The sequence below is a fragment of the Lampris incognitus genome, chromosome 10 (genome assembly GCF_029633865.1).
Source record: "Lampris incognitus isolate fLamInc1 chromosome 10, fLamInc1.hap2, whole genome shotgun sequence".
NCBI classification, from domain to species: domain Eukaryota; kingdom Metazoa; phylum Chordata; class Actinopteri; order Lampriformes; family Lampridae; genus Lampris; species Lampris incognitus.
Window position 1 is genome coordinate 43,920,561 of NC_079220.1, and position 25,677 is coordinate 43,946,237.

At 46.7% G+C, this 25,677-nt stretch overlaps 1 protein-coding gene across 3 annotated transcripts in view; it reads left to right on the forward strand.

The window, feature by feature from the left end:
• The window catches only part of LOC130119024 (caskin-2-like), a 119,286-nt gene that overhangs the window by 27,546 nt on the left and 66,063 nt on the right, over positions 1–25,677 (forward strand). For all 3 annotated transcript variants that reach the window (XM_056287383.1, XM_056287384.1, XM_056287385.1), the window contains exon 3: positions 25,225–25,276. In XM_056287383.1, the coding sequence (XP_056143358.1) occupies positions 25,225–25,276 (52 nt within the window). The remainder of the gene's footprint in view (positions 1–25,224; positions 25,277–25,677) is intronic.

Consider the following 25,677-nt stretch of genomic DNA (forward strand, 5'->3'; position numbering starts at 1 on the left):
GTATTGATGTAAATCGTGTCTGACTATCCAACCATGTTTTTCGTTTTTTTATACAGGCATACTTTGCATACTTTGTGTGTGTGTGTGTGTGTGTGTGTGTGTGTGTGTGTGTGTGTGTGAGTGAGTGTGTGCGCGCACACTCATGATATGTATTGAAAAAAATTGGTATTTTCTACTTCTGGTGTGGAAAGATGGCAGCACGAATTCACGTTTGCGGCGGCCTCACCCAGTACCGTCCAAGCAGTGTCTTTGTCGGTGTAAGTTTGTCTTCATTTGATGGCTGGGACAGCTGGTGCTGGATCGGCTGGGAGAGCTTGGTCTGCTGCGTCCTGTGGGCCCAGAGACCACGGAGCTGCCCCCGATGAGGTAACACCGAGGGTGGTCTGACAGGACGCGGAAGCGGGACAGACTAAGCTAACTGCTAGCCCATGCAGACCAGCAGTTCCGATAACACCGAGGGTGGTCTGACAGGACGCAGAAGCGGGACAGACTAAGCTAACTGCTAGCCCATGCAGACCATCAGTTCCGATAACACCGAGGGCGGTCTGGCGGCGGCCTCACCTAGTCTTGTCTGTTTTTTTAGTGTTGTCATGTGGAGCGTGGGGAGGTGTATCAAAGGTGTCTGGCTGGGAGAACTGGCATTGGATCGGCTGAGGGAGCCTGGTCTGCTGTGTGCTGTGGGCCCAAGGACCACGGCCCTGACCGGAGCTGCGCCCGAAGAGGAAACACCGAGGGTGGTCTGACAGGATATGGAAGTGGGGCAGGCTAAGCTAACTGCTAGACCATGCAGACCAGCAGTTCTGACAGTCATGCTGGCTGGCGTTTGTTCTCCTGGGCAGTGATTTTTTTTTTTGTTTACTTTAGATATATGTGTTAGGTTGGATATGTGTGTTCTTGTAGTTTTTGGATATGTGTTTTTGTCTTTGTGTTGCACTGCTGTGGGCTGGGGGAAAATGACAAAGTTTTTCTGATTCTGTTTCTGATTCTGAAATACTGAAGAATGAATAATAAAGATGGGTAATCTCGACACCAAAAGTGTAGTGCGGATACAAAAGGAGGTAAAATCTCAATATAATAATAATATTATAACAGAATAGAAACCCCACGCAACATGGTTATGCAAAAACCAGTTTATTGGTTAAGCTTTCAGTACAAGACCTTCATCAGAGTCTGATGTTAAAGAATATAAAGGAGTTGTGTTAATTTCCCCAGATGAATGCAGCTTTTAACTTTCAAGGCCCCATTTGCAAAGAATTTATTACTCTTATCAATCACTGGGTTGATTTTAGAGGAGGCAATAAAGTAGCTGTTAAAGAAGTGATCAAATCAGACTAAATTATATCATTTGTCTGATGCACTAGAATATTTTTCTTCAACATTAGTCAGATAAAAAGCAGATTTTGCTACATTTAGTTTTACATCAAGCAATAAGAGTTTTAGACCAACATGACTGATGGAGCCAATTTGCTTTACATGACATTATTTGCAGTGGGACTATTGCGCATGTGTATATCTCAGTATCGATTCTGAGAAGATAAATTGTTCAGTCCTAGTGTGCGTGCATGCGTACGTGCATGTGTATGCTTAATACAGGATTCAGGTCCTAGCATGTTTTTGTTCACTCCCATGTGTGTGCGTGCCGATGCAACCACACACTCCTCCAGCCACATCTGCAGGGCACCATTATTTACATACCGTGCGGCCATTCGCTGTGCCAAACTGGCCCCTGACTCCTACAGACCCCAGACTCCCTGCTGAGTGTGTCAGTCTGGGACGATGACAGCGCAGGGCCTTGGGTTTCATTTGGCTTCATCAACATCAAAAACCTCAGAGAAACCTCCTCCCCCGTCTCCCCTGCTCCTCCTTCCACTCTCTCTCACCCATACGTTGAACTTATCTTAAAGATGGCAGACAGCCCTCGCACGTTGTTGACATTCTTGTCAAGCCATTAGGGTGCGCGGCTGTTTAGGGCCGAAGTGGCTGAGGAGAGCGGGGTTGGGATAGAGACAGGGATAGAGGAATAAAGCCTGTTGTTATCTGCTGTCGGGTTATGTGTCTGACGTCTGTGTTATCGGCCTGGTCTTGTCTGCTGATAAATGCATGGCGCGAAGCGTAATCAGTGGAGAGGCGTTAGAAACGGCACACTGGGCGTAGGCCGGGACTAACGGCATACACATCCAGATCAGTTTGTGCAGGTTTGGAAGTGTGTCGAAGGTCACCGGCCTCTAGCTTATTTGGTTCTATTCGGCTGCGTCTTGTCTTTCTGTCTCTGAAAAGTGATTTCTAATCTCAGTGGGGCTTACCCGGTTAAATAGATTTTTCTTTGATAAAACACGGCTTATGAAAAGTGGGCCTACTTCTTTTTCTGGCCACAGTTTGTGTTTATCAGGGTAAGGTAGCCAAATTAAACATTATTCTGGAACAATCTGACTTTGACAGAGCTGTGGGTAGTTCAGTGTAATCTATCCATATCAAGTCAAGTTTACTTTTGTAGACCTAAATCACAGTTACAATTTAGTTACGATATATAGTATAGATATATATGGACATTTCAATAGCTGCAACAACAAAAAACCTGTAGTGCCTCTGTTAGACTGTGTACACAATGTCCCATTATCTATTACTTCTCTATTGAGCTGGCCAGGTAGTTTATTGATGGTCACTACTACCCACAGTAAGTATAGGCCCCTCATTCCTGCAAGCTGAACCAGGAAGCAGCTCAGCTGTGTGATCTACCATTGATAAAATTGGACATTTTGGGTAACAACTTTTAATGGGCATATAGATAATGGGGTCAAATTGGACTTGCTGAAACATGTCTGATGCTGGTGTTCAGCCACCTTATAAGACGCTGTTGTAAAGGCGAGTCCAGCAGTACTCCTGTATGCAAAATCACCACAATGATGCTGGTGAGTACAATGATATAAATGAAATAAACAATGGCAAAAACTACAAAAATAAGACCCAGCTTTTGGAAAAAAAATAACAATTATGCTTTAATGAATATTGAAACAATTCAAAAGTAAAATAGGCTCAAATGGTCGAGTTTGTGAAATGGTTTTATAGTCGGCGCCGAGGTTCATCCAGGTACAGGTGTCTGATTGTGTGTGAGTGTATTAGGCAGTGTGTTGGCGCTCCTGTTTGGCATGTAGAGCAGAATAATAGATTGTGAATGGAGCAGGGGGAGGTCTCGGGCAGCACTACTCTCATCACCAGAGAAGGAGATGGGAAGAGCAGAGAAACATACACGGTAAAAAAAAGGAGTGGGAGAGAGAGAGAGAGAGAGAGAGAGGGAAAAGGAAGAATGGTCATGGGAGTGTCAGTGATGGGGAAACAAGTAAGGCTCCTCTTTCTCTCTCTCGCTCCCTCTCTCTCTTGCTCAGTCACTTGTTCCTCTTCATTTCTCTGTGTCTTACATTCAGTCTATTCCTCTGTCTTGTTTCTTTTCTTTTCTTTTTTTTTATCTTGGGAGGGGTCAGTGTGCGTGGACACAATGGTTAAGCCTCCCGCTCTTTGGAACAATGGTCTTGGGAAAGGAAGTGTAGAAGGGGCCCCTGCTCAAGTCCTTGCTTTGTTCCAGAGAGCCTCCTCCATGGCTAGAAAGGGCTGTGTTAACAGCCCCCCTCCCTCCTCCTTGCCCTCCTCCTCTGACCCCCCCCCCCATGTCACAACCAGGTTACAGCCAAACGCCTGTGGGCTCACCCAGATCACCCTCACATCCCTGTTACCGCCCTGATTGTTCACTTCCTGTTGGGGTTTCCAGTAAGAGGCCCCCCGCTGTGCATCCCTTCATACACATAGACATACACCGCTGAACACAGGGGTTATCGTTCTTGAACTGTAACACGGGAATAAAAACAGTGACACACAGGCGGATGCATACACTTAGTACTGAAGTGCAAGGGCAAATTTTGTTTGGTGGAATGATGTCATGGAAGTTTTAGTTTGCGTCCCTGCATGAAAAGCCTTTTGCTTTATGTGAAACATTCACACACTTGGAGCTGCCATAACCCAGTCTTCTCCTATAGGACACTCTATGTTGTGATTATTCACCCCAGTAATAAGCAGTGAACCTAGCCTGTGAGCTGAGTTCATTTTGGAGGTCATCAGCACAGAAAAGGTAGCTAGATTATGGTAAGAAATTTGGCTACATATAGTTAGTTTGCTTAAACATGGGCCAAACCAGTGAGGAGTAAGCCACCTCTGTACAGGTACAGTAGCAGAACAACTATATGTGATGCAGCCTGACTCCCAGAGTTTGTAAAATGACGCAGTGTGTGCCACACTCAGACTGAAAATTAGGGATTTATAAAACATTTATAAATGTTGTTAAATGAAAAAGTGTGTCAGACATTGGATTTTTAAAAAGTTTTGGTATGGAGGGCTTCAGACACACACACACACACACACACACACACACACACACACACACACACACACACACACACACACACGCATGCACGCAAACATCACAAACGTTCTACCAAGACAATAAAAAAGCCTGTAAATAAAGTCAAACAAGTGGAGACACTGGACGTAAGCTGAGATGTGCTGTTGTCTCTCCCCAGTCGAGTGTGTGTGTGTGTGTGTGTGTGTGTGTGTGTGTGTGTGTGTGTGTGTGACTTGAAGGCCATGGGGAAAATATCCAGCAAGAAGGGAGTTTCCAACACCTAATTATTTTGTGGAGCACAAGGTGCAGCAGCGGGCTGGTGGGAGGTGTTGTTGGGAGCAGCGAGGCGGTGCATCTAGGGAGGAGACTGCCCTATAACTGAAGGACATGGTGTTTTGGTTCCTGTGATGGTTGAAATCCACCCTAAGTTTCCTTGAGCATGGCACAGGCTGTCCATCAGCTCTATGGGTGTTGCTCTGTACCTGATCCTGATCTCTGACCTCCCTTAAAAAGAGGAAACAGGACTTTTCCTGTAGGGGCGAATGAACATCCAAATCATTATTAGCAGTGGTGGGCCCGTAAATGGAAGGTCCCTGATTTGAATCCCGCCCTTGGCTGAGAAAATTAAGTTGGGAAACATCAAATGAGGGTAACGCTTCATAATATGTAGATATAAATAGTGATTAATAAACAGCTAATAGAAGATGGATTTTAAGCCATCTGCTTTTTACAAGTGTTTTTAAATGATTTATTAGCAGCCTTTTACTCCTTAGTCCTCAAGGCATGGCAAGACGAAGTGAAGTTGGTCCCTGGGCGCTGCACGGCAGCTGCCCACTGCTCCTAGCTACACAGCCAGGATAGGCTGGGTTAAATGCAGAGGAGGAATTGCCCCATGGGGATTAATAAAGTGGTAAAAATAAGAAATAAAAAAATAATTAATAAATATTTTCAGCTACTCATTATAAACAGAAATAACCTAAATATGCTAAATGACCTGCACAATATTCACCTAAATTACCTTAATTAGCTTAAGATTACCTATATGACCTACAAAACATTCACAAATAAATAAAAAAGATAGCGTCTGCAAATTGTTATTTGCTCCCTTTAAACAACGATGTGCAGGCTCAATTTTTTTTTTCCCCAAAATTTGACGTTTTGTTCCTGAACGCGTGATGGAATTTCTTCTGGATGTGTGTGCCCTTGGACATTTTTTAAGAAATAAATCAGTTAATTATATAATGAAAATTAAGTTTCCAAACCAGAGTATTAAATAAAGAAATGATGCCAAGTCTCAGGGAATGGCATTACACCACCCAAATGAGATAAATATGTAGTCTATTGGTGCTCCCCGGAGTGTCACGCTAGATGGAAACCCATTTTAGGAGAATCTCTGAAATTATGGAATGAGATTGTCAAAAAAAAAAAATCAAAAAAATTATAAATTGTAAGGAGACGGTAAACTTGTGATTTGGCCTTCTCAGACCTCCAGGTTCAGACCTGGAGAGATAGATAATTCATTTGCAAGGTGGTGAGAAAAAGGAATAACAGCTGTATGTGCACTAATGGAGGGGAAAAAACTTTTAAAACTTTTTTGAAAAACTCAAAAGGAGGATTTAGTTTAGAAAATATATACAGCTAAGACATTTCTACGATACAGACATTTACAAAGGAATTCCAGCAGAAGGTAATGAAGTGATTGAGGTGTTGACAGATGCATACAAAGAAATCCCCTCAAAGGTCATTTCTAAACTGTACAGTTGTTAACAAAAACGAAATGAAAGAAATTCACTATATTTCAAATTGAATTGGGAATTAGAGTTGAAGATAAACCTGTCGAAGAATGATCGGCATTCCATGTGTAGAACGCAACCAACTTCCACCGGCTCTAAAAGATGGAGGGAATTGGGATGGAAGAATTTAATCTGCTTTTTTAGTACACCCCACATGGAAAATAAACAGCAGCAGTGCTGGAGACAGTGTGGGCATATGAATGCCAATCACTCACATGTTTTCTGGTCATGTATAGAAATACAACCATTCTAGGATGGGCTTATTCACATTCTTTTCCCCCTTTTTTCTCCCCAATTGTACCCCACTCTTTTGAGCCGTCCTGGTCACCGCTCCACCCCCTCTGCCGATCCGGGGAGCGCTGCAGACTGCCACATGTCTCCTCTGATAAATGTGGAGTCGCCAGCTGCTTCTTTTCACCTTTCTAGTTTTTCACCTTTCTAGTTTGTTCATTAATGCCATTTTGTTGTGGACGATTATCAAACTAATTTACATTTGTGTTGTTGATAGTTGAATTACACCTCAACTGTGCATTGGCTATGTAGCTTGCTCCATTTTGCGGCATGTGTAATAACATGGTTTGATAACATGATGTCTGACATGTCTGACATGAAGCCACTTCATGAACCAAGAGGCTATGATGGCCGAGGAGCGAGTTCTCAGGAAGCCACCACCGCTCCTCTCCTCCCCCTCTCTCACCACCGCTTCCTGGATAAGACCAGCGAGGGGAAATGCCCCAACCTGAGGGGCACTTGCTGATGTGTATTCAGGTGTTGTACAAGATTAGGTCGAGGTGATTAGAACACCGCTTCTAGAGAAACAGTGAGCACGCGAATTGGCTATGACATCACACAGCAGGGCCGGTTCTGCGGGGGTAGCAACGGGAGCAACCGCACCGGGCCCAGGTCTGGAGGGGGGCCCAGAAAAAAAAACCCAAAACCTTTCTGCGCTGATTCTGCTGTAAGTGCAGTGATTGTTAATTGTGTGTCTCAGCAGTGCAAAGATGTTGCTCCTCCTGGCAGTTTCCCCATTGGCTGATAACGATTTATTTTCAAAAATGTATCAAAAGTTGTGTCGTCATCCCCCTCCCCCATGAGTTAGTATAACCTATGGTGAAGACTGGAAATTCGGTTCTACTAACCAAAAAAATGTCTGGAAACAAATCTGGTTGTAAGAAAAGAAAATTACAGAAACGTAGGGTAGAAAATACAAAAAAGAGGCAGAAAACGCAAAGAAGGTATACGGTGCTTGGCTTAACGTTTGGGCAGCAGAACACTTGGAGGATACTGTGGATAGCAATGAAGCTAGCACATCCACCACATGTGCTAACTCAGCAGCAGAGGATACCGGAGCGGACAGCGACCGTGGCGCTTGTGCTAGCACCTCCACCGCTATCGAGAATGCAAACGACCACCGAGAATCTGTCGAGGAAGAGGGAAGTCACGATAGTGATGGGGAGCGTGAGTTTGATTTATTTGATCCTGCACAGTGGCCAGACAGAATGCATGATGGTGACATCAGAACGGACATAGTCAGAAATAAACCACTGCAGGTGACCGATTTTGATTTCCCTAAAACGGATGGCCGTCGTTTCACACCAGCTAGTTACACCAGGACAGTCGGTGCCCTAAAAGTACCTCGGCCATGGTTAGTCTACTCAAAGTCTGCCAATGCCGTCTTCTGTTTCTGTTGTAAGTTGTTTGGAACTGACAAAGGGCTCTTCACTACTAGTTTTTCAAACTGGGTCAAGTTATCAACGAGACTGACTGAACACGAGAATTATCGTTCTCATCTTGAGAATTTTTCAAAGTGGAAAACTCTGGAATTCGCTTTGGCTACTGGTACAACAATTGGCAGCCACCAGAAAGCAGAGCTTCTCAGTGAGAGACAAAGGTGGCATGAAGTGCTTAGCAGAATTTTGGATTGCATCATGTTTCTTCTTGCATTACAAAACCTTGCATTTAGAGGAAGTGTCGATCGCCTTTACAAAGAAAACAACGGCAATTTTCTTAAGCTTGTGGAATTTTTGGCCAAATATGATGCGCCATTAGCACGACATCTCAATCATTCCAAGACTACCCACTACCTCAGCTAAAACATTCAAAATGAGTTCATTGGACTCCTAGCTGAAGCAGTGTTGGAAAAAATCGTGCAGAAGGTCAAAACAGCTGGAAATTACAGCATCATGATGGACTGCACACAGATGTGTCGCACAAAGAACAACTCTCTCTCGTTTTGCGATATGTTACAACAGACCAGAAGGTAGAGGTGCATGAGAGCTTTTTTGAATTCATTGCTGTGAAAAGCACAACGGGCGAAGCACTTGCAGATACACTGCTGGAAAGGCAGGCTAAATATGGCATTGTGGTGACCCACATATATATAACGAGAGACATTCACCTAAGAGGACGGTGTACCTTTAAGGGAAGAGGCGAGGGGTCAGATAATGCACTTCCGCTTCCGGTTCACGGTCGTTGTCGAATGTATGACATGCTAAGTTGGAGCTAGTAAACTACCTCGACTACGTCTACCTGCCTCTGTTCCTGCTTCGGCCCGGCCTATGGCCCGGGTTTCGGCCCCATCTGTTTCCCCTCCTGTGAAGCGCAGCCGTTATGGCCGCAGGGTCCGCCCCCCGACTCGTCACCTGTTTTCCCCGTGACTTTGCACTATGTCATTGACTGTTCTGTTGTAGAGTCTATTTTTATGTTCATGACTTGCACTTTTGCTGTTTTGCATTGTTCTGTGTAGGTGAATTCTGGGGGGGCCTGTGTGGTGACCCACATATATATAACGAGAGACATTCACCTAAGAGGACGGTGTACCTTTAAGGGAAGAGGCGAGGGGTCAGATAATGCACTTCCGCTTCCGGTTCACGGTTCAGTGTCGTTGTCGAATGTATGACATGCTAAGTTGGAGCTAGTAAACTACCTCGACTACGTCTACTCTCACGTCTCCTGTCTCGTTGTTTTCTAACTCCACAGCATTAACATTGATGATTGCAGGGGGCAATGTTTCGATAACGGGGCCAACATGAGGGGTGTGCACAGGGGAGTACAAGCAAGGGTGAAGCAGGTTAACAAGCGGGCTTTCTTTGTGCCCTGTTGCCCTCTCAACTTGAATCTGGCCATTGAACATGCAGCCGAGTCCTCGAACGAGGCCAAGACTTTTTTTGGAGTGCTAAATCGGCTATACAAATTATTCGGAAAATCAACGAAACGCTGGGGGATTCTTGAAAAACATGTACGCATCACACTGAAACCTCTCTGAGACCAGATGGAGTGCTCGCGCTGACGTGACAAGAACGGTAATTGAGCAGCTACCCCAGGTCATAGATGCACTCATAGCCGTCTGTTATGTCTGCACACATCGACAGTGCTGCATTTGATTTGGTGCTGTTCTATTGTGCTGGGATCGATTGGTGATGCCTGCGAGCTCTGGGTTGTTTGATCGGGTCTGCCTGTGATGCTGTGTCAGTCTAAATAAAGAATGCAACGTAGCGGTTGTGTCGAGCGACAGTGCTGTGTCCTGACGTGATTTCTAAATACAATATTGGCGACGAGGATGGCTGATATCTCTCTCCCACCACCTGCCCCCTTCCTGGAATTACCTGGCGAGCCTCCGGTACCATGGACTCGCTGGCTACATAGTTTTGAAAATTACATCATCGCCTCAGGGCTCGACGACGTGGGCCAGGCTAGGAAGACGGCTCTGTTGCTACACTGCTTGGGAGCAGAAGGTCATCGTGTGCTCGGGACTCTGGGGAACGTCACAAACTTTGACGAAGCTGTGGGACTTATGAGCACCCATTTCGCTGCTCCACAGAGTGCCCTCCTTCGGCGATTTATATTCCGTCAGCGACACCAACTGCCGGGTGAGTCTGTGCAGCAGTATGTAGCTAATTTGCAAGGGCTAGCTAGCTCATGCAAGTTTGGCGCGCTTCAGGACGAGATGGTTCGCGACCAGCTAATCGAACACACCAACAACGCAAAGGTGCGTGAGACTCTCCTGCTGGAAAAAGACGATCTGCTGCTGTCCAGAGCAATTACCATCGCACTACAGGTTGAGGGAGCAGCTGAGTGTGCTGCTATGCTAAATACACAGCAAGTGGCCACCTCCAGTCAAGCTGCCAACGACTTCTCCCTCTACTCACGGCTGCCCCTCGGGACGCAACCCAGCCAGAGCTAGGCGGGCGCCGACTCCATTGGGGACGTCTTGCAACTGCAACGACGGCGTTCTCGGCCCCGCCCTCAACAGCCCTGTGGTAACTGTGGCTCTCGGTCTCATGTTTCAAGGGCTCAGAACTGCCCTGCCCGTGGCCAGACATGCCGTAGCTGCGGTAAGCAAAATCACTTTGCCAACGTCTGTCGATCTTCCCCGGCTGGGTCAGAGGGCCACACCCCCCAGTCTTCAACCGCCGTCATTCACAAGGTGAGCTCTAAGCCAGTGTCATTCAAATCATGCACAGTCAACATTAATGACGTGTGCATCCCCCTGCTGTTGGACACCGGTGCAGGTGTGTCTCTCCTGAATGTTGATACCTACAGTCAATTTTTCGGTTCACGGCCACTGTCCGCACCCTCGGCTGTCCTCTGTGGGTATGATGACTCCAAAATCGATCTGGTTGGCTCTCTCCAAGTGACTGTTCGCTATGGAACCAAGCTGGTGCCCAATGCAGTTTTTCATGTGGCACGCCGTGGGGCCAACCTGATGGGCCTGGACCTGTTCTCCGCTCTGGGGTTCTCCCTCTTAGACACAAGGGGGGCAGCAATCCTGACTGTTGCCACACCTTGGCAGCAGAAGTGGCCATCGCTGTTTATGGGGCTGGGCTGCCTCTCCGCCTTCGCCCATCAACCTCTCCTCAACCCTGCTGTGAAATCTGTCATCCAACCACTGCGCCACATCCCGTTGGCTCTCCGTGATGGGGTCTCCGCCGAGCTGCAACAACTGCTGGAAGCTGGCATCATTGAACCGGTGGACGCGTCACCTTGGGTGTCAAACCTCGTGGTGGCTAAGAAGAAGTCGGGGGGGCCTGCGTGTCTGCGTCAATCTATGTGCAGTAAATAAGGCAGTGGTCCCTGATAAATATCCACTGCCCACCTCAGAAGAACTCACTGCTCAGTGCTATGGCTCTGAGGTGTTCTCCAAGCTCGACCTCAGACAGGGGTACTTACAGGTGCCCCTCCACCCCAGCAGCCGAAACCTCACAGCCTTTGTGACACATGCAGGAGTGTTTCGCTACACCAGGATGCCTTTCGGTCTCAGCTCCGCCCCTAGCTGCTTCCAGAAAATCATGGTCTCTGTGCTGGCTGGCATACTGGGCGTGGCCATTTATCTGGACGATATAGTGGTACACGGGCCCACCAGTGAAATCCACGACAAGCGCCTCAACATGGTCTTCACAGCCCTGTTCAAGCACAAGCTAACTCTCAATGCTGAGAAATGTGTCCTCTCTGTGCCAGCCATCGACTTCGTGGGGTTCCGGCTGTCAGCGAGCGGTGTAACTCCACTACAATCCAACGTGGACGCCATTCAGGCCATCCCTGAGCCCAGCTCGGCCGCCCAGGTCGCCTCCTTCCTGGGTATGACAAGTTACTACCTGAGGTTTCTTCCCCAGTACTCTGCGACCACAGCCCCCCTGCGCCAGCTGCTGGGTAAGGACGAGCCATGGGTGTGGTCAAAGGCATGCAGCGACGCTGTGCGTGATCTCAAGACTCAACTGACTTCACCACCAGTGTTGGCTCACTTCGACATCTCCAGCTCCACCTTTGTGACCTGTGACGCATCAGCCACAGCGATAGGGGCTGTGCTGTCTCAAACCCAGAACGGTGTGGAGAAGCCCATCGCCTTCGCCTCCCGTGCCCTCAACCTGACCGAGCAGCGGTACTCCGTGGGTGAGCGTGAGGCGTTAGCCTGTATCTGGGCTTGTGAAAGGTGGCACCTCTACCTCTATGGCCGCTCCTTCACCCTCAGGACAGATCACCAGGCCCTGACAGTGCTGCTGTCCACATCTGGGACAGGCCACAAACCCCTGAGGCTGCACCGCTGGTCTGACCGCCTCCGCCAGTAAAACTTCAGCCTGCAGTTCACCCCAGGCAGAGACAATGTTGTCGCCGACCTGCTCTCTCGCTCTGTCTCCACCCCAGCTCCACAGACGGACACTGACTGTGTGGAAAAGGACATTGTCCAAATGCTACACACACCTCTTCAGGCCACTGTCTCTCTGCAGAAGCTGAGGGCAGCCTCCGGACAGGACCCTGTCCTCTCCCAGCTCCGCACCTACATCCAGAACGGCTGGCCTCACAAGGTCCCAGAGGAGCTGGCTGCGTTCGCCCGAGTCAGACAGGAGCTCTCCTGCTGGAACGACACCTGCGTGGCACGTGGGTTTTGCACAGTGGTCCCAGCTGCTCTCCGTGCACGTGTTTTGAATATGGCGCACGAAGGCCACCTGGGCATTGTGAAACTGAAACAGCGCTGCCGAGACCTGGTGTGGTGGCCAGGGATAGACAGAGATATTGAGGCTCTGGTGAAGGACTGTTCTGCCTGCCTTGTGAGTGGCAAGACTGGCCCCCAGGCTCTCCCACCCCTGCAACCTCTCGCCTGGCCCCCTCAGCCCTGGGAACACCTGCAGTTGGACATTTGTGGTGAGATCCATGGAGTTCCCCACCACCAACGCTTCATGGTGGTCGCCTACGATCTACACTCAAAATGGCCTGAACTCACCACTTCCGGCACTGTGACCTCACAGATCATCATCGACTTCCTGGACTCTCTTTTCTCTCGCTGGGGCCTCCCAAAGACCATCACCACTGACAACGGCCCTCAGCTGGTCTCTGCTGAGTTCATTGCTTATCTCGAAAGCAAGGGCATCCGTCATATACGCACTGCGTACTACCACCCCCAGGCCAATGGCGGCATTGAACGTTTTCACCAGTCACTAAAGAACGGCCTCAGAGCACACATGGCCCAAGGGTGCTCTTTCACGCAGGCCATCCGTCACACTCTGCTGCACTATCGGGCCACACAGCACTCGACCACAGGCGTCTCCCCAGCCTCTCTCATGCTAGGCTGGGAACTGTGCATGCCCCTTGACAGGCTCCGCCCCTCCACACCCCAGGCACCTCCCTCTGGGGTCAGAGCCTCAGTCACTCATCAGCAGACGCGGATGAAGCAACGGTTTGACCAGTCAAAACGAACCAGGGTGCCAGACATCAATGTGTCAGACTGGGTCAGGGTCCGCAGGTCCCACAGGGACAATAAAATGGCTTCATACTGGTCCTCTCCTCTCCAAGTCACCTGTCAGCTGGGCCCAGCCACTTACCTCCGCAGCGATGGCACTCGGTGGCACTCCAGTCATCTACGGAAGGTGTCAGCTCCGCCACACACAGCTGGTGACACAACCTTAGCCGTTCCCTCAGCATGGCGAGACGCCCCGGGGCTTCATGCAGCTCCTACATGGGCCCCAGACATTCCTGGGCCTCAGCTTCCCCTGCCTTCTCCCTCCCCACCTCGGCCTGCCCAGCCTCAGGCCGCCCCGCGACCTGTTCGCACACGTTTACGCCCTGGCCACCTAGAGGATTTTGTGTCAACCTTTCATGTTTGAAATCCTGCCGGGGGGGGGGGGAAATGTTATGTCTGCACACATCGACAGTGCTGCATTTGATTTGGTGCTGTTCTATTGTGCTGGGATCGATTGGTGATGCCTGCGGGCTCTGGGTTGTTTGATCGGGTCTGCCTGTGATGCTGTGTCAGTCTAAATAAAGAATGCAACGTAGCGGTTGTGTCAAGCGACAGCGCTGTGTCCTGACGTGATTTCAAAATACAATACAGTCAGTGAAGACAGCACCTGTGATTCCGAGACCACCTCTAAAGTCACAAGTCTCGTACAGGCAATTGAAACATTTGACTTTTTGGTCAGCTTTGTTGTTTGGATCAAGTGCTGAATACAGTCAATCAGGCCAGTGTTGACCTGCAGTCACGACATTTGAGCATCGGTGATGCAGTAAGAGTTGTCGCAGCTGTAAAAGAAGAGATGGAACAATGTCGACTGAACGGTTTCCAAGATGCTGTTGAAAAAGCAAAATAACTTGCAGAGAATATTAACGTTCCACCGGCTTTCCCTGAACATTGTACGCGACGCTGAAAACGACTTCCCGGTGAAATGTCCGTCGATGAGCGTTTGACAGGGGAGGAAAAGTTTAGAGTGAGCTTTTTCAACTGCTTGATCGACACTGATAACTGAGACAGAAGAGCGTTTTTCATATTTGAGTCAGTGCAATCGTCTTTTCCACGTTTTGGAGGACATTAAAAATGTTAACCTGATTGACAACCACAGAGAGGCCTGTGAAGAGCTCGCAGAGTTTGTGGGGGGGATTGATGGTGGAGAACTGGACGGTGAATTTGGATTTTTGTCATGTCTGCTCCCAGCTGATTTAAAAAAACCTCTGAAGGGCTGGATTTTTTAGTTGAGAGAGACATGAAATCGGCATTTCCAAACACTGCTGCCGCTTGCCAGGTGTTTCTTACAATTCCATTCTCAGTCGCAAGTGCAGAGCGCTCTTTCAGCAAATTGAAACTGATCAAGACATATTTGAGATCAACGATGTCCCAAGAAAGACTGTCTGCGTTGGCTGTGTTGTCCATCGAGAACCGTGTGGCAAGACAGGTGGATTACAATGACACAATAGCAACATTTGCAGCGGTCAAGACACGACGCGTAAGGTTTTAAGGTAAGATAATGAGGAGGACTTTACAATAGCCCGCTGTGGCATGGTTGCTTGTAATTGTGTCCTGTGGTTGATATTATTTTGAATTGGTTGTTTCTTCTGGTAGCCTGTGCTCACCCCACACACAGCTGTGTGGTGTATGCGTGCGTGCATAGGCCTAGGCTTTATGGGTGTTGGTGGTTGCATGTCTGTGGGTTTTTTTTTTGGGGGGGGGCGCGGTGAGCGATGGTTGCTCCCCGGCCCAGAATAGCGTAGGACCGGCCCTGTCACATAGTAAACTATCCTTAAAGTAAATTCAAGCTCGCAAGTAAAGAACTTTGCCGTCACCCTCTCCATTTGGCTGCTTTATAGGTATTTCTTTGTTTCACTGAGAAGTTACTAGCAAGCTAGGGCTGGGCGATATCGGCAAAATCAAATATCACAATATTGTTGACTGAATATTTCAGTATCAGTAATATTTTCATATTTACTATTGGTGCTTTTTGTAAGTTATTTACACAGTTTGGGTCACCTCCTTAGGCCAGATATATACTTGATATTAACTATGCGTTCGTGTGTGCATGATGGCTGCCTTCTATATCCTGCATCCATTTGGAGCATTGGTTGTACACGTCCTCAGAAATCAACAGTACGCATTTGCAAGATGTAATACACAGATGAATGGTAGGGGCAGTGTAGGGGCAGTACGGGGACAGTAGGCACGTCAGCAGTGAAAACAGTGGCGGAAAGTTTTGAAGACAATAGACCCACAATTACCCACATCTGTACAATGTGTCATTGCTGCTGCACAGTGACAAATATGCTTGTCAGAGTAGCTGGTGTAAGATCAGTACCATTTTAGAAGTTGATGTGGGTGGAAACCTGCAAAAATAAATGGAAACAAGTCTTATTTTTGCGTGTTTCTCTCATGGGTCTACTAACTTTTTCCTTTTTTGTCGGTTCTGATTCTTTGTCTGTAATATGTTACATTGCATTGAAGAAGAGTCATTCCCTGAGAAACTCCTGCTGTGTTTGCAAAAAAAAGTCAGAGACCGTTACGTTGGTGCACGGCGAAAAGTGTTCAAATGTAGGGACAGTGCGGTGCTGATGGCATGTTTTTTTCTACTCATATCCTTAATTCTCTGGTGTTCCCTCTAGTGGAGTCCTCTAGTAACATGCAAACCACATAGGCAAGAATGTGAACAATTCCATTCACGATGCAGCCCCTTGTCTACACAAATGCATGGTTAAAAAGCAACTATATCTGTGGCCTTATACCGTCTGTTGTTCTCCATGCAGCATCTCTTCTCTGTGTGTCTCTGTTTTGAAGAAGAGATGGCTCATACAGTTAGGGGAATCCCGAAAAACTCCAACTATAATTTTCTCCTCCACTGTCTTGCTTGTGGGTGCTCTGGTTTTTTCCCACAATCCCAAGTCATGTAGGTCAGGTGAATCGGCCATACTAAATTGTCCCTAGATGTGAATGTGTTGGCCCTATGATGGAGTGGTGACATGTCCGGGGTGTCTCCCTGCCTGCCGCCCAGTGACTGCTGGGATAGGCTCCAGCATCCCCGTGACCCTAATGAGGATAAGCAGCTTGGATAATGGATGGATGTCTTGCTTGTAGCCTACAGACAAGGCAGTGGTGCAAACGTGTGTTTGGACAATGCAGTTGGCTCTCTCAATGTGAAAACCCCGCACATTTGCATCATGTTAAAATAATTTAGTTTTCAATGCTACCCTTTTCCCAAATTCCACAATTCCTTTGACCATGATTATTAGTATTACACAAGAAATGAATGGAGCTGAATTGGTCGCTTGGTGAATCGCTTGAAAGTGTGGTTTTGCCAATACTTTGCGGATAATGGCTTTAGACTTGGTTCTCTTGAGAGTTGTTGGCAAAGATAAAGAAAAAGACAGTGAACATGTGGTGCTTTAGACCTTTTTTTCTCAACCTGGGGGTTGGGACCCACAAGGGGTTCACGAAAAATGTCCAGTGGTCGCCAGATGGTTGTGGAGGAAACAAACTTCAAACCATCCGGACCCACGGCACACCTGATACAAAAAATTGGGGTAATTGCTGTGCCGTCATCGTATAAAAGGCGGTGTGTTCAGCGCTGACCCTCAGTGTACTTCAAGACTTATTTGAGAGAGCAATACAGTACTAAATGTCTGTACAATTAGTCAAATAATGATAATCATTCTTCATATCATGATCAGCATGAAAAAATGTTGCAGGCATTGAATGTTACAGAAATTGAACATAAATCATTTTCACCTTCAAAAACGCACTCAGTTTATTGTCATATGATTCACCTGAAGACACATAAGCAATAGCAGCTTCTTTGCAAGTAAGAGGGATATGTTTTAAGCATCAGCTTCTTAAGAGGACCCTGGGATCCAGCGGTGTCGGTGGCTATTGTGCATGGGGGAACGCTTGTTGAAGGAGAACAGCAGACTAATAGCAGGTGTGGTCCAGAACAACAAGGTTAATATATATATAATTAATATATCAAAGACTAACGTTTAGTAGGATGCGCTCGCGCGTGAGTGACCACCAACCTGATAATTCTGGGGGGACACGACTTGAAAAGGTTGAAAACCACTACTTTAGAGTAATGGCAGTACTTTTGGGGTGGATGTACACCAGGGCGATGCCGTTGAAAGAAAGACAGAATGAGTAATTGAAGGAGAACTAAGCAACATCACACTATGTGTTGGTTTTCACACATATCCAATAAGGGTAACATATAGAAAACTATGTTCTCTATTTATTTGCATCACTATGTCACACAGCAGTATGTTTGGATGGCAGAGCTACATCTCAGAGGTGTTGAAGTCTCATGAAAAAGACATTTATTAGGGTCAAAAAGGCAGTTAAAATGTAAAGACCAAATTATGCCCGCTGATGCTGCCCAGAGCTTATAACTTATCTCTAAATGGCTTATAAGTGTTTGTGGGGCTTCTTGGAGTCTTGGTTGATGTAACTTGGCTTTGCATTTATTAAGCATAGTGTAGATTTTAGTCCAGTTATCTCTACTGTCAACAGCCTGACATCTGTGAGCCCTTTAGCCTAAGGTGATGTGAGACACAAAAGTGAGAAAACATCTTTCTGTGAACTGAGTAGACATGTGTGGCCTTATCCCGCAGGTCTTGATGATGATGTGATGATGTGAGTCATTATTAAAAGGGCTTCGGCTCTATTATATCTGCTAAGTTTTCAGGCTACGTGAAAGAGTCGATTATATGCAGCCTTTGTGAGCCGTAGCTGCTGGACAAACAGGAGACTGTATCCATAGCATAGCTCCTCACCGTGTGGATGCTTGCATTACATCTATTCCATCTATGTATTTGACTTGGACAGAGCTAAGTAAACAGATCAAACTGATCTGTATTTATGAGTTACTGTGGTTGGCTTGGCTGTGTGTCAAGAGTCAGGGCAAAGCAGCTGTGTCTCCTCGTGGTTGGGCCCGGTCCAAACATGCCGTGGGGTCAAGGGTACAGACCAGTGGGTACAAACTCCTTTTTGTACCCCCCACCCCTACTATCCCCATCACTGAGCACAGATAAGGCGAATAAAAAAGCCCCCTTACCGACCGCGGTGCTGTTGCTGCGTAGTCACCTGGCCGTTCCCATTAGCTTGGCTGATAAGAGGCAGACTCTTATCTAACAGAGGAAGATGCAGAGGACAGGAAGAGATGGAAACAGATGATCCGCTGTGGCGACTCCTAATTGGAGCAGCCAAAAGTAGTAGTAGTAGTAGTAGTAGTAGATAAGAGGCAGACTCTGTTTCTGCCCTCGCCAAACACACATGCAGCCTCCTGTATTCCTGTGCCAGCGTCCTGTGAAGGCCGGAGGGGTGAAGAGCTGCAGAGCTGTGAACTACAGGCTGCAGTCCACAGCTGCCAACTGCTGCCTGCCGTGTCCCGCTGAGATGTCCCTCCCTTCACCTGATCCACCGAGCAGCTGGATCAGACAAACCCCAGCTACTGCTGCCATGCCCACACTGATCCGAAACGGCGTTTTCATATTGAAAACCGACCAAAAGTTTTCTGTCCATACTAGTGTTTTTAGATTGTTTTCAAAATAATTCACCATTCACATAAACACGCCAAAACAATAGAAAAACTCTTGAGAACTATATTGGTGTCTTTGCATGTTATAATCCATATGCTACAAATCACGTATCCTTAAAATTGCTCCTGATCATTTTCCCAAGCCTACCAGCTAGTTTTAGGTTTTTTGAATGCGTTTTTTCTACCTTCCATGCAGCTATTGGTTTTACTTTTATTTCACTGCAATTTGAAAATCAACTAGCACAGACTTGAAACTTTCTTGAGCTAGGTTGTTTGTCATATTTAACATGTATCTTTTGGTCAAAGCTACGTTACCACCCAGGAAAACCTCTCAAATGAATCCGAACTTTCAGCTGCATTGTCTCGCAACGGTAACGTCGCTTTGACAAAAATACATAAATAAAGGCATACTCTGGTATCTTTTTGGAAAATGGTCCAGAGTATTTTTATTTATCTTTTTTGGATTTTTCTCCCAAATCGTATATGGCCAATTATCCCACTCTTCTGAGCCATCCCGGTCGCTGCTCCACCCCCTCTGCTGAGCCGGGGAGGGCTGCAGATTACCACATGACTCCTCCGATACATGTGGAGTCACCAGCCGCTTCTTTTCACCTGACAGTGAGGAGTTTCGCCAGGGGGACGTAGCGCGTGGGAGGATCACGCTATTCCCTCCAGTTCCCCCTCCCACCCGAACAGGCACCCCAACTGACCACAGGAGGCGCTAGTGCAATGACCAGGACACATACCCACATCTGCCTTCCCACCCGCAGACACAGCCAATTGTGTCTGTTGGGACGCCCGACCAAGCCAGAGGTAACACAGGGATTCGAACCAGAGATCGATCCCCATGTTGGTAGGCAACGGAATAGACTGCCCCGCCACCCGGACGCCCCGGTCCAGAGTATTGTAAAATAAAGTTTATGCCTTTTGTATTAAATGGGCTAAAACATGCCAAAAGAATTACACCATTATGATCATCTCTGACATGTGCAGGCTACTTGAGCCTACAGCTTTACACTAACCAGATGACAATCATACACCAGGGCTTTCACAAATCTGTTTTCCAGTTTCAGACTACAACGCAACACCGGTGTTTCCAAAGTCATCCACTTTGGTGAGCATTTTTGGAAAAAATATGCTTTCAGTGGTCAAAAATGCCACTTAGTGTGGATACAAGGCCAAAATGGAGAAAAAAGTAGCGTTTTCAAATGTATCAGCGCTAGTGTGGACATGGCATGTGTCAAATACAAAAAAACAACCAGCCCTCCAATTGCCAGGGTGAAGGGGGAGAAACCCGTCCAGTGAACCCTTTAATCACGTCAAAGGTCCCCTTGCCAAAAGCGGTCAACCGCTTTTGAGTGGCATTTTTGACAAAGTATCAAACGTAGGGGAGAAGTAGTCGAGAACGACTGCCTTCCTTGTTTGCTCTGAGTCGTCGGCTATTTGTGGAGAGAAAAATATGCAATGTAACGTGGCCTAATAGCTGGGTCAAGGGAAGTATTCAGTTTGGCGTTTCTCCATCAGTCTCATTGGTCGACTGGAGTGAGCGTGGCAATGGTAGACGGAGTGGTGCTGCGGTGGAGAGCTGATACCAGAGTAATGACTGCAGATCAAGCAGCTGCACTATATGCAACCACACACAAGACCCACGTGCACTCAAGTGCCACTTTATCGGTGAGATGAAGACGTGTGTTGTTTTACATGGCTGCCTTTAAAACGATCAGGAACTGTTTATATTTAGACTGCCAGAATCAGTCTAGGGTATGAGGTCAAAAGCGGCAGAAATTGGACCGCTGATGTTTCTCAGTTTTTTTCCCCAGGGTCTGTTTAGTTCATTTTGGAATTCTTTGTGTTTCTTTTCTTCTTGAAAATCTTGGGGGTTTGTTTAGCTGTTGCTTCAGCAGCTTTTGGATGGAGAAAGGTGGTAAGGTCTCTTACGTACTGCAGCAGCAAGGAAAATGGGGTCTCCCTGTAGGCCTCGTTCGTTTATCATTTTAATTCCAAGTGCGGTCATATGAGTCCCAGTGAAACAAAAAGATCTGAGGCGTTGCCTGTTCTTTTATGGACAGACATATAATCATAGTTTTGATACTCACAGTGGTTGTCTAATTTTAGTCTGGAGAATTTATGAACGGATTGACTTTCAGCCTGGTTGCAGCAGAAGCACAGGCTGGGACGAGAACCCATACGGCTGATCCCAAAAAGACTTCTCAGATTTGCCAACTCCTGCAAAACCTCACTGTTGTCTTGCATTCTTGTGGCTGCAAATTTGCAGGACATTACAGCTCCAGCTGAAATTGCAAAACATATGGTGTCCCTGCAAATGCAGTGGCCTGAAATTTGCTCCAGCTCTGTGCTGGATTGCCGATTCCCTCTCTCTCACTCTATAAACATTTGCAATAACTGTTTCCAAAAATAATATATATGATCTATGTGTTATCCATAATAAATGTGCATCAGATACGAGGCCACAAAGCAATGTTTAGCATTAATTAGTGCCTATGCAATGCAAAGGCTAACCCACCAGTTCACTTGTCACACAATTAGAAAAAAAGGGTGTCAGATCTTAACATGGCAGCAGAGGGGTTCAAACACGTTTAGGCGGGGATACAGAATTCTCATCTCTCAGTCCCTTTCTGCGGTGTGCGTATTTGGGTGTATATATCCATGCATGCCTGTTCGTGCATGTGTTGTGTCTGATTTATTCCCATTAATTATGGAATCCAGGTCACTATAAAAGCGGAACACAGATTCCCGGGGTGGGGGCGTGAGGTTGAGTGTATGGGTGGGGGTGGGGGCTGTTGCATAGCTGAGTTTCGTGAATAGAAACTCACTTCAAAGCACTGTAGTTTTTTTTGGTTTTTTTTTCCTCGGGGCAGAGATGTTAAAGAGGCTGTCGCCTTGCCCTGGCTCCAGTGCAGCCGCAATGAACCAGAGAGGCTTTAGAGGAGAGAGGAGGGAATGCTATGAGTTGGCCGGTGTCTATGCCTCTGTTAACTGCCCTCCAGGAGGTGCCCCCTGACCTCCCATGACCTCTGATGGTAAACACTAAGTCTCTGTGTGTCAGATTAACCTTCACAGAGTCCGTGGGAGAAAATCATGCAATCACACACACATGCACACACACACACACACACACACACACACACACACACACACACACACACACACACACACACACAGCCTCTTTGTCATGCATATCATATTATTGACAACATGGCTGATACATAGCTTTATCGCTGATGATGAGTTTCTTTTTGTATACATCTCTGATGCTGAACAGTGCAGTGACTGTGTGAGGATTCAGAGTAGACTGACTTTTGTCTCGGAGGCTAATCGACTTTTGCTCATAAAGAATGCAGGCTTTCACTTACACTTACAGTGCAAAGTCAATGACAGTGGCATTCTGTTGACACGCTTATTGAATGCGAGGCAGACCATGAACTGTACTGAACTGAGTAGGGACTTTGTTTGGGATCCAGAAAGTTTAAAAGATTTTTTCCCACATTGCTTGTCATCCAAATGCCGCTGAGATTTTTGCGAGGCGAATACATTCCAGTACGGCCAGGGGGGTCAGAAATCCTAAGTCCCTGAAACGCCTTTTCCAGACAGTAGCCGTATTGCCTTGAGAGGTCTACTGAATGGTAATTATTTCCTCACGATCCTGATGATCTCGGTGGTTTTTTTCGAGTTGCTGCGGTACAAACTCATTTAAAGCTGATGTTGGAAAGTAATTTTAATCCCACTCAGATAGAAATCTGGTGTATAATGCAATTACCGACTTGGAAGCTGATATCTTGATTACACATACATATATAAGTACATATAACTAGTGGAAGGGTGGGGCATTTGATATGGACCAACTAAAGGAAGAATTAGTCTTGGGTGATATGGGATATATTATTATCCCAATAAACATACAGTAAGGGATGTTACATGATAGCAATATATATCACGATATCTGCTCACACAAAAATACTGCATTTAAGAATCCAACAGAAGGGCATCCGGGTAGCATAGTGGTCTATTCTGTTGCCTACCAACATGGGGATCGTCGGTTCGAATCCCCGTGTTACCTCCGGCTTGGTCGGGCGTCCGTACAGACATAATTGGCCATGTCTGCAGGTGGGAAGGCAGATGTGGGTATGTGTCCTGGTCATTGCACTAGCGCCTCCTGTGGTCAGTTGGGGTGCCTGTTCGGGTGGGAGGGGGAACTGGAGGGAATAGCGTGATCCTCCCACGCGCTACGTCCCCCTGGCGAAACTCCTCACTGTCAGGTGAAAAGAAGCGGCTGGTGACTCCACATGTATCGGAGGAGTCATGTGGTAATCTGCAGCCCTCCCCGGCTCAGCAGAGGGGGTGCAGCAGTAACTGGGATGGCTCGGAAGGGTGGGGTAATTGGCCAAGTACAATTGAGGAGAAAAAAAAATAGAATCCAACTGAGGTTGATAACATTTACCTGGTTTTTTTTATGTAAAGTATACTATCAAACCAAAATTAGTTTTCAGATATTCTCTAAAATATTTCAGGCCACAATTTGTGAAAAAATGTAGATAATAGAATCTTATTATCATTAATCTAGACATCAACATTTTGTACTATGTTATGACGGCATCCAAATTTTACCTCGATACTATACTTAAAGGAGAGAGAGCGGAGAATATTTCTTCTGTTCATAAAGTTTTAATACACAATGTTTTGATATTAAAAGGGACATGAGATTGCATGATGTGTTTGCATGGATTTGACCCCTAATCACATTTTATTACCAGTAGGAATGCACTGATTTTTGCTATCAGGCTGATACCAGGCTAAAATAGAGTATCAAAATTTGACATTTTACCCAAGACCAAACTCTCACACTAAAAGCCACAAGTAACATGTTAAAAATAAAAGCAAAATGGCTTGATTTATTTTTGACAAATGGAAGCCTGTATTTCTTTAAGAGGGGGGGGAAAGATTTTATCTCAATTATTTTACCCATTAACCCCTAACTAATAGTCTAAATCTGCACTGTTCAGCAAAATGGTGGATTGTATCACTGATGATATTTATAGATTCAGACTTGGAATCGTATCAGCAGTGAAAAAGTGATATCATTGCATCCCTAATTACCACTGTTGATGTGTGAAATCAGATGACCAAACTATCCCAGCTATAGATAGTAATGTCTTCTAGAGAGACAAGGACAAAGGCCAATGGATTTCTCCATTGTTTGACAGGTCATGAAGCTGTTACCCTACAGAAGGGTCCTGAGGGCCTAGCCAAGCCCCTGTGGTGACTGGCGACAGCAATATTGGCCCTCTGTGAAGTCCTCGAGGGAGGAAAGACAACTGGAGTCATTGTGTGTTGAGAGATCAGAGGAGCCGTAGCTCCGTTCCTCCGCAGTCCTAGCTGGTGTGTTGTCCTCTGACCTGGCCGAGGAAGTCAGGCTGGGGTCAGGGTGAATGAAAAGCTAATGAAGCGCCCCCAGGAGATGGAGCAGAAAGGGAAAGGGATAAATTTACGACTGTCTGGCCCCGGTTATTTAATGCCCCCACCCCCACCCTGCACCCCAGTCAGGTGTCTCGGGTGAATTCCCTCTCTGTAGGAAGTGGATGGCTATCATAGACCAGTAATAATGGTCTGTGTCACTGATTGGATTTAACACTATCAGCTCCCAAAAAAAAAAGTTTTTTTTTTTTTTTCGTATTTTCCCTCCTGTTTCTCCCTACTTGTACTTGGCCAATTACCCCACCCTCCCAAGCCATCCCAGTCGCTGCTGCACCCCCTCTGTCGAGCTGGGAGGGCTGCAGACTACCACATGCCTCCTCCGATACATGTGGAGTCGTCAGCCACTTCTTTTCACCTGACAGTGAGGAGTTTAACCAGGGGGACTTAGCGCATGGGAGAATCACGCTATTCCCACCAGTTCCCCCTCCCCCCTGAACAGGTGCCCTGGCCAACCAGAGGAGGCACTAATGCAGTGACCAGGACACATACCCACATCGGGCTTCCCACCAGCAGACACGGCCAATTGTGTCTGTAGGGACGCCTGACCAAGCCAGAGGTAACACGGGGATTTGAACTGGCGAGCCATGTGTTGGTAGGCAAAAATTTTTTTTTTTGTTTTCAACACAAGAGAGCATAGGTTTAGGGTTTGATGATAGGGTTTAGGATATGATGTTAACATAGATAGCCCAGTTGGGGGGTGGAGGTCACATTAATTAGTTAACCCGAGATGTCAAATATAAATGTTTTGTGTTGTTTTGTGTTTCTCTTACAGAGTTGCTGGGCTCCTCCAAGAGACTGAATGTCAACTACCAGGACTCAGATGGGTAAGTGGTGAAGTCATTACTATAAAAAGGCACTTTTTGGACACGCTGATCGTTGTGAGGTTGCTGTTCAGCTGAAGTCCTCCACCGTTTCCAGTCATTACAGCGCTCCCTCTGTATCTATAAAACACTATTTCCACTATGCAATACCTCCTGCCACACTATTTCAAGGAATGGAACAAGAGGCCGAGTTTAAATCGGACAAGGACCTTTAGTCGGCCTTTTTTGGCTTTTGGCAGCATTGTACTCCCTGCATGGTGAGGGTCAGCTGTATTTTTGACCTGTTTAGTTGAATTAGCATGAGCTGTACATGAACTGGTGAAGGTGTTTGGGCTCATTATTACTAAAAACACTCTCCAGCTAGGCTAGCTGTTTCTTTACCTGTCCTTAATTTTCCCACAACC